The sequence below is a fragment of the Chroicocephalus ridibundus genome, chromosome 3, assembly GCF_963924245.1.
Source record: "Chroicocephalus ridibundus chromosome 3, bChrRid1.1, whole genome shotgun sequence".
NCBI classification, from domain to species: domain Eukaryota; kingdom Metazoa; phylum Chordata; class Aves; order Charadriiformes; family Laridae; genus Chroicocephalus; species Chroicocephalus ridibundus.
Window position 1 is genome coordinate 5,563,624 of NC_086286.1, and position 13,892 is coordinate 5,577,515.

The following is a 13,892-nucleotide window of genomic DNA, read 5'->3' on the forward strand; positions in this document are numbered from 1 at the left end:
TCAGCATAATTAGCATAACAGACTAGGTTTTCTTTTATCCTGGTCATGTATGTTCGAGTTTAAACATCTTTTCCCCATAAGGCAGAAAATTCTGCCGCAAAGGTTTTAGGCACAGTATGGGTTATTATTTTGTGGGGGATTTTTCATAGCCTTTGTTCCAAGGTCTGATTCAGCAGAGGTAGCAGAAAGAATCACTCAGCCGCCGCATATCTCTGGGCTCAGTAATCCACATGTGGTTTACAACATGCGAACCCTACGGTATTACACAGCCCCTTTGCAAGGCAACACCAGTCGCTTGTCTTCGCTGTATAGAAAGTTTCCCCCGACTAGGAGGAAATCCTGACACACAGCCTGCTCTCTTTTGAATCCCGTAGGTTACCATTGAAGTGGTGGATGGCCCCGACACCGAGACAGACAAGGATCTGCAGAAAGAGAGCAGCAAGCCTAGCTGGCCAGTCCCATCACCTGACTGGAGAAACTGGTGGCAGAGGTCCTCCACCTTGACTCGCATGAGCAGCGGTGACCAGGACTACAAGTACGACAGCACTACTGAGGACAGCAACTTCCTAAACCCTCTCGGTGGGTGGGATAGTCATGCACCCAGTCACCGGACATTTGAGTCCAAGGAGCAGCCAGAGTATGGTAAGTTTGCGTTCCAGGCCTCTTATGGGCATCTTGGGATTGTAAAAATGAGTTTGGGGGAAATGAGAATGGTGAGGCATCGCTGAAAGTAGGCCAAGCAAAATAGAATTTTTCAACATGTGGCTTTTGTTCATCAGCTTTTAAATACAAATCTGTGCAGATGCACAAGCTGTACTGTGGTAGCTGCATTCCACTAGTAACTCTATAATCTTGAAAATCATACCAGTTATCCCATAAGAGGACCTTTTTTTAGTCCTAAGTGTACTTTTTTTAAAAGCAAAGGAAACAAGGTTTCATATTTATTTTTAGAGTAAGGATAAGTACAAATTTAGAATCGTGCGGTGGTTTGGGAACTAAAGTATAATTATTGGATAAATAAGCAAGATCTAAAACGTGGTAGTATTTGGTGGATACACAAATAAGATGAATTATGTTGGTGCATGTGCGGGGAGTGGCATATGCAGCAGGAACATTGTGTATTTGCGTGTGTAATTCTCTTCCAGATGTGTCACGGCGAAAAAAACAATTGTTTTCAGCTTGTTGTATGAAACAGTTGCAGAAACTAGAAACAGAGAGGAGCCACAGTTATTCACTGCCCCAACGGGCCGTAACCATTCATGCGGGGAGGACTCGAGGGAGGTGAGCTAATATGTGCTCACAGGTAGCTCAGAGCCACTCAGATTTAAGTTGTGTGTATATACAGAAGATTTTTAGTTAGAGCAGGGTTTCAAAGCCACAGTACTTTTACCCTGGCGCTTCTGTTGCGTTCCCTAGATTCTGCGGAGTGGCTGTCATGCCCTGATTCCGTCTTATTTTTCCCCTGTTTTGGTTAACTTTAAGTCGTAGAGCCTTAACAATCGAGAGAGATTTTTTATGGAATGGTGTAGTTGAACACATACATATGTATTAAATTTTGTGGCCAGAAGATTAAAGTCTATCCCTTCTTTTTGCACCTGCGTTTATTTGCGGGCACGCTCTATTGCCAAGAATTCATGTATTAGGTAGTTGTTCATTTAGGTAAAATAAAATTGCTTTCACAAATAATTGTGGTAGGAAAAAAAAAATAGTAAGAATTACAAATATAAAAATAGGAAGAACAGGTTGAGCTGCAGCTGAAAATCTGATGTGGTATATTTAAGAGTAGGTACGGTCTGTTTCATAGGGCAGTATAAACACTAGGTAGGTAGGCCTAAAAATTATCCCAGAGCTCTCTGCCATTCACCAGAGCACCCTACTAACTGGAAGAGACTTCTGGCCTTCTGACTAACCTAAAAGGCCATGTGCCATTGGCCTTGGCCAGGAGGATGGAGCAGCAGATCCTCCTGCCTATATGGGGCTTTTATACTAGTTCCAGCCATTGCCCTGTTCACACGTTTCATGGTTCTATCATCTCCCGCATCCCGCCCCTGCCAAAAAGCACCGCGTGGCTCTGCCTGCCCTTCCTGGGCCTCCCAGGCTGGGCTCTTTGACAAGCATCGCACCTGCTCACCCTCCCTCTTCCTCACCAGCCAAGTGGAGAACAAAATTCAGAGTTGGAAGAGAGCTGGGAAGGAGAGCAGGGCCAGGGAGAGAGGGCAGATCACATTGTCCTAAGACACCTCTGCTGCTGTAGTGCCCGCCTGTTGGCAAGCCCCAGAATGGCGGGTCTTTGCCCACAGACAGTAGCCATGTTCCTACTCACATCACACCATGGACACCTGATGCAAGTGTGGTGGCTTCCCGATCGGCAGCAGCGTAAGAAAAGGAGGAAAAGCACACGAGGTCCCTGCCATGAGGAACTCACATCTAGGCAGCTTGCTATGAGCGAGATATATAACCTTCCCATACTCCTGGCAATAAATGTTTAATAGCACCCCACAGAGTTGTCGTCAGTCATTACATATGGTACAAATCAAGTTACGTGTTCTACTAACCAGCTCAGGAAGCCCACAGACAGCATGGCAGTGGGGGGGGAGTGGGAATCGCGTGTAGCACAGAGGCCAGTGCAGGCAGGGACCTGGCCCTGTGTCTCGCTTGTACATATGTGTTCAGCCTATAGCTATAGAGCACGGCTGGCTCAGAGTCGCTGAGCCCGATTTGCCTTTGCTACCAGTGCTGGTTTAACCCAAATGAGCAAAGGCTACAAGTTATCATCGCAGGGTCACTTAAACATCTCCTGTAGATTGTAGAGAAATCCATGAAGCCAGATGCTCCCTAGCGAGAGACAGCAGTCAGCTGGGGAGGCCAGTGGGAAGGTGAGAGAACCGGGAGTGGTTCATGGACTCCATTTGGTGGCCTTCGCAAGGTGGGACATGCAACAGTTAACTCAGCAAACAAAGGAGACTGATTCCAGGGGGTTTAGATACTCACAGTGGCAGCAAGCCACGGTGGTGCAGACTTAGTATCGTTTGCACTTGGCTGGCTACCAGAAGAGAATAAAGTTGTGTTTCGTTTTCAGAAGGTTCCTGCTAATAAACAGTCAGATTTGATGTTATTTAATAATTCACATGAAACACTACAAATTACATATTGTTCTGGGTGCAAGATGCTTATGTGGTTCCCCATATTCATGGCAGTATTCCTGTAATATCTGTTTCCTGTTCAAAGGACCGAAAAACAAAATTGCAATTTTCACGCATGACCCTCAGCCTCCCATAGTCCACCATTTGCGTCCTAAAGATTAATTAAGTGAGTATTGTTGAGCTATTGCCATGTGTTTTGAAAAGAAGAAAAAGCTAACTTCATTTATCCTGTGCCTGATTAGTCTGTGGTCAGAAAACATATTCCTATACACAGGGAAATTATGTGAATAGATGTGTACTGTTAGTTCATGACCCAGCTTTGCAGCTGAGGATTCTCAGCTGCCAAAAGGTCAAAAGAGAAAGGAAATATTTTTTCAAATAATCTTGCGTGCATTTCCCTGAGGAGCATCAAGTGTGAAAACCATTTAAACAGCAGGCTTACGCCTGGCGTTTAGCCCGAGCTTCAGGTAGAGACATCTGGATTCCATTCTTGTTTTGCCTTCTTAATAAAAAACACTACACAGTAGTTCTGGGTAGTAGGAGTTTTGTTTCTTCATTTCCTTCCTCATCTTTGTTCTTACACAGATTATATTGATGGTGAGGGAGACTGGAGCCCGTGGTCCCTTTGTAGCGTCACCTGCGGGAGCGGCAATCAGAAGCGGACGAGGTCCTGCGGGTACGCCTGCACTGCCACCGAGTCACGGACCTGCGACAGGCCCAACTGCCCAGGTGTGATGGTGTTCACGTGAAGTGCTGTCGGAGGGGAGCGGGGAGAGGGGGTCAGGGCCGGGAGGAGACCCCTCCTGCGCACAAAGCCCAGGCCCCCTTTGTTCCCTGGCGAGGGAGGAGTTTCGGTGGGAAGAGACAGCGCTGGTTCTCAAGGCCATTTATGAAATGGCAGGTTCCTTGCTAGTAATAACACGCTGCTAGATGCAGTCTGCTATCCCCTGGGACTTAAAAGGCAAATACAGGCTTTTTTTAGGTTACGGCAGTCATTTTTGTGCACAGTACATTTTGTATTCCAAAGGGTGTCATCTACTCTCTTGAAACAAATTTGTATTAATTTTAGAATTTCAAAACAGCTGTCCTGACGATTACCTCAGCGAGCTCGTATTTTGCTGTGCAGTGGACGGGTGGGCATGCCTGTGTTGTGAACAAAATAGCTCCTCCCCAGTTACACGGCTTTTAAGTTGTGCCTAATGTATACAGAGTTGCTTTAAGACCCCATGTGTATTGATATGGAAAAAAAATACTTTAAATACATGCTTTGCCTTTCACTCCAGAGATTTTGGGTTCATTGGGCATTAAGCTACAAAAATTCCTGTCCTAGAGAGTTAAGGTGAAATGTCATCTCTGTTTCATTACATGTTGCTTGATAATTGGAGAATTATCAAACAGCAAGTTTGGTCCTGCAACAGCTGCGCACAATGGGATGAAGGAATGTAAAGTTTTGGCTTGAATGTGTTCAGAAGATATGGCCAAGGACCCTTACCATAGCTCCTACCCATCTGCAGGCGTTGACGTTGAAATGCCAGTAACGGAGGTGTCCTTACCATCACGCAGTTTTCACTTTGGTGAAAGCAGGGCTTTTACATCATAACAATGTAAAGCTGCTATGGAAAACTTTCCCATGATGTTCTTTAAATGCTGCTGTATTTTTGGCTTCAGGCAATTTTGTAATGCACTGGTGCAGTAGTTGCCACAATGCATGGGATATGTGCAATTTCATTACTTCAGAGAGAAGTAAAAACACATGCCGTGGTGGCTTGCATTTCACTGAGTTTACTTAATGACTCAGAAAGGCAGAAATTCTTAAACTGGAAGTCATGTTTTTTTGGTGGGAAGTGAAATGTCAGCGGTGCTGGAGAGAAGACTTAGGAGCCTCAGTGACAGAGCAGGGGAGAAGTTTCTCACTCGCAGACAGATGTGGGCATCCACTGCAAGGTAATGGCTGCTAGGCAGTTCAGGAGAAAAGTGTTTCTGGATGCTCTCATGCATCCTAAAACCTCAATAATAAGGGGTTAATGCCAGAAGAAAGCGTGTAGCCCCCAGTTATATCCTCCAGTATTTATTACCAGCTAGCATCAAACGGTGGCAAACTTGAAAGAATATATTATGTCATATAACAGACCCCCAACGATCAGCAAGCAAAATATATTCACTCTTTGAGGCTGTGCTGACATTTTTAAAATTACAAGGGCAAAGCTCAGCTTCTGCTGTTTATAATTCCAGCAGTGAATTACTGCTTTGTAATGGGTTTTTGGCTATCTATTATTCTGCATCTACTGCTGGAGTTAAGGCAAAACCCTATGATAATTTTATTGAAAAGCAGCCTGAGGCTGTTTTGAAGCTTTGCAAGCCACTATTATGCCCCAGTTCAGGAGATCAGGAGAAAGTTCATTGGCAAGAAGATGAATGGTGAACAGACTTCATTACTAACCATATAGTTATCACGTATTAAAGAGCTTTCTGCTCTCTTTGGAGGTCTTTAATTTAATGGAGGGGGAAAAAACCTCAAACCTGTTCAAATGCTTCTTTGAAGAGACATTTGTTCTAAGGCTACATGGCACAGAAACCTTAGGGAAACATCAGGCTGGTAGGTAGGCCAAACTAAAGCAGCAATGAAAGGATGTTTACTTTGGCAAGATCTGGCAAGATACATGTTCTGGCAATTAACACATTTTCTCTCTACTGATAGCAAACACTTAACTGGAGGTTGTTGGAAGATCCTGATATTTAAAGATCCTGATATTTTATTTGGGGGATGGGACAGATTGGCGAGGTTGTTTATCTCTCGCCTACTCGCACCTTTCAACTCCCTAGCACTGGGAGAGGGCAACAAGCGCCAGTCTTCTTGTAATAGCATCATCTTATCTGTGTCATTGCAGGGGGTGTGGGACTAGATAACCTTTAAAGGTCCCTTTCAACCCAAACTACTCGATAATTCTTTCTCATACTTCCTGAAAAATGGTTGCCTACATACGGATATGAACTTATTCACCTGTCCTCAGGCATGTCGCTCTGTTTCAGAAAGTGACACAAAGGCTGTCTGCTTTAGACATCACGTTTTACCCAGGGCTTTAGAGCTTCCCTTAGGACACTCATTTTTATCTTGTCAGTCACTTGTGATACATGCTCTGGAGAAGACACTGGTGACATAAAGCCGACCAGGTGGCTGTTGGTGAAGTGTGTGCAAAGCTCCTACCTGAATTACTGGGAGATGCTGGCAAGCTTTGGATCAGGAAGAGGAGGAACAAAATTGGTTCCCTCGCTACTGGAACCCTGTACTGGGTTGAGTTTGCTGCTTAAATATAATCTAAGCTCTAAAACTTGAACACTTTTGACCTTTGGGCTAAGCTAATGCTTTAGCTTCTTAACACGACAGATTCCTTGGTCATCATGCTTTTAAGTGAACACTACCTCCAGCAGCAACTTCAGATTGCTTCCCTGCCAAACAAAAGCACCTTGCAGAACTGGGGAAGGAAGGGATGACAGGGAGGCAGTTGATGATTGCATTGTGTTTTAATAGGAAAACACCACCGCCACTAACACGTGTTTGTCTTAGGGATCGAAGATACCTTCCGGACAGCTGCCACAGAAGTGAGCTTACTGGCAGGAAGTGAAGACTTCAATGCTACCAAGCTGTTTGAAGTTGGTAAGCAGCCTAGTCAATCTTTCAGTGATAGATAAGAGACTTCCTTAGATTCTCCTGTTTTGACTCTTCAAACCATTAAAATTGTCAGTATTAATGACCATTTATTATCTTGCTGAAGTTTACAATCTGCACCTTAGCTTGCTTCTGTCATAGAATCTTTCTCTTCTTAAGTCTTAGCAAATTTCTGTGCTTCTTTCATTACAAAATGGTGATTCTCTGTCCTAGTTCAGAAAAGAGCTGTAAAACTCCACAAAAAAATTCAAACACCGTTTAGCATTTTGCTGAAATAACCTCAAATGGAAGATAATGGAAAAGCATTTGAGGTAAACAGCTGTCACATTAAAAAACATGACAATGACTTTTATGAGCACACATAGCTTTTATAACTGTGTGCACTGCAGTGAGGCTGGCCAAAGCAATTTTATAGGGCATGACTTGATACTGATCTATCTAAAACTCAGCCCAGCCTCTATAATGTTCTGATTTCAACCCTCCAATGAAACCATAGCGTGGCCACTCTTAGACACTGGATGCTGGACTAATTGGGTAAATGATGTAATCCAGCACCTCCCTTCTACGGTGGTAGAGGACAATAGTTAATGACAGCCAGGATAGGACTCTTTAAGGAGATAGAAAAACAGGACACAGATTGCTAAGTAAATATTTTGCAAGAATGTTTGCTGTAAGAGTTTTAGGTCCCAGTCTTTGCCTTACTCCAGAATCCTGTTAAGTAAGTGTGGAGCAAGATTTGCGGGGTTTTGTTGAAAGCCTGTAGCATGATACAGACACCTTAAATAATGTTTTAGGTTGAAGACGTTTAACTGGATTCTCCCAAGACTCTTGCAAAATAATAAAGTGCCAGTATTAAATGTGCTACTAGTTTATAAATCTCTTTGATCCCAGCTATAAGTCATGGCTCTGGTGCCATTAAATCCACCTAATGTACAGACACTCTGATATTATGTCACATATGCCCTTCTAGAATCTGAATCACTTTTGGCTGCATTTGCCAGCTAAGCTGTCGGTCTCCATGTTCAAACTACAGCTGCTTGAAATACCCCTTTGGGAAGATGGAGACCAAACAGAAAAAAAGTATTTGTTAGTTAAAAGAAAGACTGAATTAGGGCTTTAATAACGAACTTCAGAAAAAGTAATCCAGGCCTTGCTTGCCATCTTGGTATTTCTAGCATCATGAGAAACTTAATCCTTCAGCATCTGAATCTGCTGTTCTTACAAGGTGAGTGCGTGGACTAGGGGTTTAAACTGGAGACTGGCATCAAATCACTGTGATTTCCCTATTTCAGTTCTGTCGCTTGTAAACCCATGATAGTGTCTCTCGTGCTGCATGGGGATATCAGCAGCTTAATTGGAATTTGCCAGGTAGAAGAAATGTCAAAAATACCTACTGGCATGGTGCTGCAGTATAATTCAGACTAGCACTGCCTGAGGCCCTAAAGCCAGTCGCACGTGTGATTTCTTTATCTGAGGAGACAGCACATTAACACATTGCAGGCGGGGAGGAAAGCTTTGACTGGCCTTTCTTTCCTAAGCAAAGCACTGGTGCTGAACAGTTACGCTTTCCTCATTTATTATCATTGATCATATGAACTGGGATGCTGCATAATGTATCTTAAGTTTCCATTTCCTGCCCTTAAACAGATACTGATAGCTGTGAAAGATGGATGAGCTGCAAAAGCGAGTTCTTGAAGAAATACATGCACAAAGTGGTCAATGATCTTCCCAGCTGCCCATGCTCCTACCCCAGAGAAGTTGCATACAGCACTGCCGAAATCTATGATCGAATTAAAAGGAAAAACTTTCGCTGGAAAGATGCGAGTGGTCCAAAGGAAAAACTGGAGATCTATAAGCCCACTGCACGGTACTGCATCCGCTCCATGCTCTCTTTGGAAAGCACAACGCTTGCAGCACAGCACTGTTGCTATGATGATAATATGCAGCTGATTACCAGAGGGAAAGGGGCGGGTACACCAAACCTGATCAGCATCGAATTCTCAGCAGAACTCCATTACAAAGTGGACATTCTGCCTTGGATTATATGCAAAGGTGACTGGAGCCGATACAATGAAGCACGGCCTCCAAACAACGGGCAGAAGTGTACAGAAAACCCTTCAGACGAAGACTACTACAAGCAATTTCAAGAAGCGAGGGAATACTAAGATTTTCCTCCTTTTCAGGCACAAAATAGCATTCGTTTCCTGGATGCCAAAGAACTGATAACGGCTGCTGCATTGTCTCCTTGACAGGGGTTGATCAGTTTCTTTCTAATGAATGTATATAGTTGTAATATAATACATAAGTATTTTTCATAGTGTGTGTAATTTATAAACACATATCTCTATCTCACACACACCTACTTTTACATACAGACATACATAAACATTGTCCTGGTAGGATTTTATACTGCAATAACATTCATTTAATAATGTGCATTTCATTTTATTCCCCAACTGTAACATAAGTGGGGGGGGGGGGGGGGCAGCTGCCATCACCATCAGGCCTCAAGGCCCCAGCTGCGGAGGGCACATATTTAAAAGTTGTTATAAACAATAGGATCGAAGAATGTACTCTTCCATATGGGAATCGTTTACAAGATTAATGCACCTAAAGCATCAGTTTTCTCTATAATTGATTTCATGACTAGTCATATCTAAGAAAGGAAGAAATTTTTTTTTGGAAGGGTAATACTCAAAAGTGAATATAGACAGTTATTAGCAATTTTTGTCTTGGAACTCTTCCTGTTACCTTCTAGCTCAGGTCTTTGTAGTCCATCTGACGTAGGCTTGCAGGGAAATGTAGCTGTGGTTTTCCTAGGAAGCAGAAAAAGTCCCGACGCAGTGGTTCTGCAAGAGTTACAAACAGCCAGCTCCTGGAGACATCTCAGATAACGGAGTTACAGCTGTCAGGGCTTGGCTCTTATGCGGGGGAGCAGATCTTCAGGGCAGCTACCTGTAAATGAAGCATGCCGTAAGTCTTTGGAGGAGTGCGGCCATGTCAAAGAAAAAAAAACCCTCACAGTTACTTTCCAGTTTTTAATATGAAGAGTCTTTAGATCTGCTTGTTTCTTTCTTTTAAGAAAAGAAAGAAGTTTATTTTTTTAAAGAACGGGAAAAGTGGAATACACACGTCTAAGTTCCCTGAGGTAAAGCATGCAACTGGCCCTTTTCCCCCATTTAGCATACGCTGAGTGCACAGTGTCCTATTCTTTAAGGAAGCTGTCTGGGAGGAACTATTGGTGAGTTAAAATGTCTTAATTTTTTTAAAAAGCTAGCATTATTTTTGTAAAGTATTTATTGAATTGTAACAATAACTCACATGTGGGATATGTCTCTAACATGAAAGGCGTCTGTAGATGGAACTCGATGGCCAAGAATAAGACTGTTGTTAGGCAAAAGTTTTACTTCCAAATTTTTATGAAGTGCAAGTTTACATACATAATCCTGTAATTAAGCAGCTGATACCTGCGTTCTTATGAAAGATAAAAATGACACCCTGGGTAAATAAATACTTACAGTTCCATCCTGTAAAAGGCTGTCTTGCTGCAAGTCAATGTCTTCATTTGGAAAACTAAGGCTAAATGTCATTAGAGAAATGCCTATTTTCGGGTTATGCGGTCTGATACACATCTGCGCACTGCATGTGGAACCTCACACAGCAGTAAAGACGATCTCGCATTGCAGCCAGTCTTAGCTGAAAGATTCAAGACAGCCACGAGAGACAATTCCTTCTTCTATATATGTACACACATAAATACTGTAAATCTTTTCTCTAGCTCTGTTGGCCTTTCAGGTGATGGTTGATTGCGACTTCCTAGACAGACGTGTGCACGGTCTCCCCAGCATTAACATATGCGTAATAAGCCTGCTGAGTCTGGGAGGTGTCAGGCTTGTGTTGGTCTCGCCAGGTGGTACAAATCAGGAGATTAAAAAGCAGCCTGAGCCTCGGACACGCACTCTAACCAAATGTGTGATGCATACGCTGCGATGGCTCTCCCCGGATCTGCCAGAGCTGGTCTGACAGGCTGCAGAGCCTCGGCACTGTACTTATGCTCCAGGTCTCCAGAAACGCAGTCGTCCACGCAGAGCTACTGCACGTATGCAACAGCAACTGACCTACTGAGGTAACTTCAGCAGCTGGAAATCTTGGCCAAGTCATCGGATCTTCCCAGATGCAGGCCTGAGTGGGAGGTGGGGGGAGATGTGGATATATTCTAGCACTAGCTGGTAGTAACAAAACATGGTTAGTTGAGCAAGAGGGTAAACATGGGGATCGCCCCTTAAGTTTTATAGAAACCAGGTTTTGTAAATTCTTGCAAGGTCATCAGAAGGAGCCACTAGCAAGCGGAGCCAGTTAAATTGACAGCAGATGGATGAAAGGCATAAGCAACTCCAGGATCAGTCACTTAATAGGGAAGACAGGTATTTTCTGCAAACTGGGGGAGAAAGCCCTGCTTTTTACTTCACTTAGCAGTGGTGGGGGAACAACAGTCTCAGGTTTCTCTGGGAGGGCGATGAGAGGGCGGTCACAATTCTTGAAATATAAAACACATCCCTGCAGTTTATGGATTAGTAAATTATGGTGCTATTGAGAAATACTGCTGCACCATTCATGCTGAACATAACAAATAAAGTGTCAGGGAAAAGGAAAAATTATTCTAGTAAACGAAATGACGCACAAAGTTTCAAGCATTACCACTCATAATTTGCGGTAATCTGAGGGAGCCGAATAACCACTGATAAGGATCTACCAGGTTTTTCATAGGATGAGCCCTGGAGCACACATCAAGAGAGTATTCGCACTTCGGCATTCTTAAGCAATGGTCTTTACTAAAAACAAAGTTGGTCCTACTTTATAATAAATTATGATCCATTCAGGACTGGGCTGCTTTTTTGGTTTTCTGTTTTCTTTTATCTCCTTTCCAATGACTAAAATTGTACCTGGAATGATTTTGTATAGTAGGCCTTAGCAAGGTGCTGGAGTTTACCGTGGCCAAATTTGGCTCAGTCTCTTAAATACAGAGTTCTTCATGTTAGAATAAGACCTGAGGAAGGGTTTATGGTCTCATGTTCCTAGGCGCAAGTTGGTAGTCAGAAGAAGCTGTTGTTAACGTTTCTAAGTTACCACAGAACGGGCATACTGGAAAACCCAGCCAAAGGTTTGAGGAGGATTGAAACAAGCGGAACTAAACAGGGCTCGTGGTCTCAACACTGAGAAATCCTCTGAGAGTCCCCCACCGGTAGCCATCCTGCTTCCCAAAAGGAAACTTAAAATACAGACTTTACTGCAGCCTCTCCGTATCTGAGCAGTTGTGTTTACCTATTTCTCCTCAGCAAAGCCCGAGTAGGATGTTTTCACCTCCTGGCTTCTCGTTCCTCTGCAAGCACAGCTGTTTGTGCAGCAAAAGGACCCACTCAAGTCACCCAAGTTATTTTTAACCCTGATCAGTTAACAGATACAGATTACCACACGGCTTTAGAGTCGAGTTGGCGGGAATGCCTTAAGCTGGCACTGCTGGTGTGAAAGATGTGTGGAGCAGTGCCCCGAGGCAGCCATAAATGGCTTGAATGCGTACCTTTGATGGTTAAAAGGATGAGTGGGCCTGGCTTCACATTGCCCGGACAGCTGCTGAGCAGCAAAATTCCACTAACATAACCCGCAGTGATGCATATGGGTTATAGGACAATATAGCGAAAAACAAAAACATACACACATCCATGAATCCCCACAGTCCTGCATTAGTTACCAGCTGCATTTTTTTCCCCCCGCTGTGCAAGATGGTTAGCACTGTCAACACAACGCATTCTTTCAAAAAATGCTGGTGAGTTCATTGGGCTGCCTTTTCCATATATAGGATTTTCATTGAGATTGTGGGGTTGGTTGCAATGCATAACAGGTGCACCTGACACTTTCAATTGAGTGGGGTCAGGTGAGCCAAAGGCAGGAGAGGGGAGAAAAGTAACCTTTTCCAGTTGAAGAATCCGCTGCTTCATGGCAGGGCATTGCAGTATATACGTGAGCCATTTAGCAAGGGGATGCCCCTGCCAGACCACAAAGAGCCCTAACGTCGCAGCCTCTTACCTGTGATGGTCTCCCTGGTCCACAGCAGGAAGGCAGTGAGGGAGAGCCTGGACCTCGTGGAGGTGGCCCAGGGAGCTGCCTGAGGCTAAGGAACCACAGGTGCTCCCTCAGGCCTCCCCTTGATCCCCTTCCTGCTTTGTCCATCAAGGTGCCTCTGGAGCCGCCCAGCAGCCAGCCTGGCTGCTCTGGGTGCCTGCTAGGCGGCACTGCCTTGGCTTATGCATTCAGCAAGCATTCATCCATCCTTGGAGAAAATTACTCACGGTCAGGCTGGACAGACTACACAGAAACCTGGCGAGCGCCCTTCCTAGCAGGGTCAAGGAGCCTTCAGGGCAGGGAGCCTGTTTATAACCCACCCAGACAAAGTTACTCCCCAGGGTCCCTACAGTCACCCGCACGATCATCTGACACCACACAAGGGGCAATGGCATGGCAAGGCCATCTCTTTCTAATCCAGAAGAGGAAGCCTGCAGAACAGAAACGGACAGGCTGGGATCTCTTTCTGCTCACTGCATGCACCTGCACAGGCACAAGCACGGCTATGTCCCTCCCCTCCGTACGCACAGCGCCCGGAGCGCTTGGGAGGGAGGGCACGAGCAGGAAGACGGCCAGCACTAAGCACCAGAGTAAAGATGACAATTTTTCCAGCAAACTGGTGTGAGTGTATGCCTGGCTGCATGGCATTTATGTGACAGCTGAGAGAGCGTGTGTTTTTCTATCACCAGTCCCCCCCCCCCCGCCCTGCTTCCCTTTGTAACTTTTAATGGAAAAATGTGTGGGCAGTTTCCATTATGCCTGCACTGTTTCAGACAAATTAAGGGGTTGGCTAAGAAATCACTGGTTTCATATTTCATACAAAATACACACACATGCATATATTTATATATCTATGTAAATTAATTTAGGATATCCTCTAGTCATGCACTTCAGAGCAGTACGCTGCTGAGTGTAGTGTCTGTAGTAAAGGCCCTACAGAAGAGCTCTTCCTTTGGGCCTGC

The 13,892-nt window shown here is 44.4% G+C and overlaps 1 protein-coding gene across 1 annotated transcript in view; it reads left to right on the forward strand.

The window, feature by feature from the left end:
* The window catches only part of ISM1 (isthmin 1), a 41,908-nt gene extending 30,250 nt beyond the window's left edge, over nucleotides 1-11,658 (forward strand). Inside the window, exons 4-7 of the mRNA XM_063328368.1 lie at nucleotides 375-642; nucleotides 3,729-3,872; nucleotides 6,709-6,798; nucleotides 8,458-11,658. Of these exons, the coding sequence (XP_063184438.1) occupies nucleotides 375-642; nucleotides 3,729-3,872; nucleotides 6,709-6,798; nucleotides 8,458-8,975 (1,020 nt within the window). The 3' untranslated portion in view covers nucleotides 8,976-11,658. The remainder of the gene's footprint in view (nucleotides 1-374; nucleotides 643-3,728; nucleotides 3,873-6,708; nucleotides 6,799-8,457) is intronic.
* The last annotated feature ends 2,234 nt before the right edge of the window (nucleotides 11,659-13,892 follow it).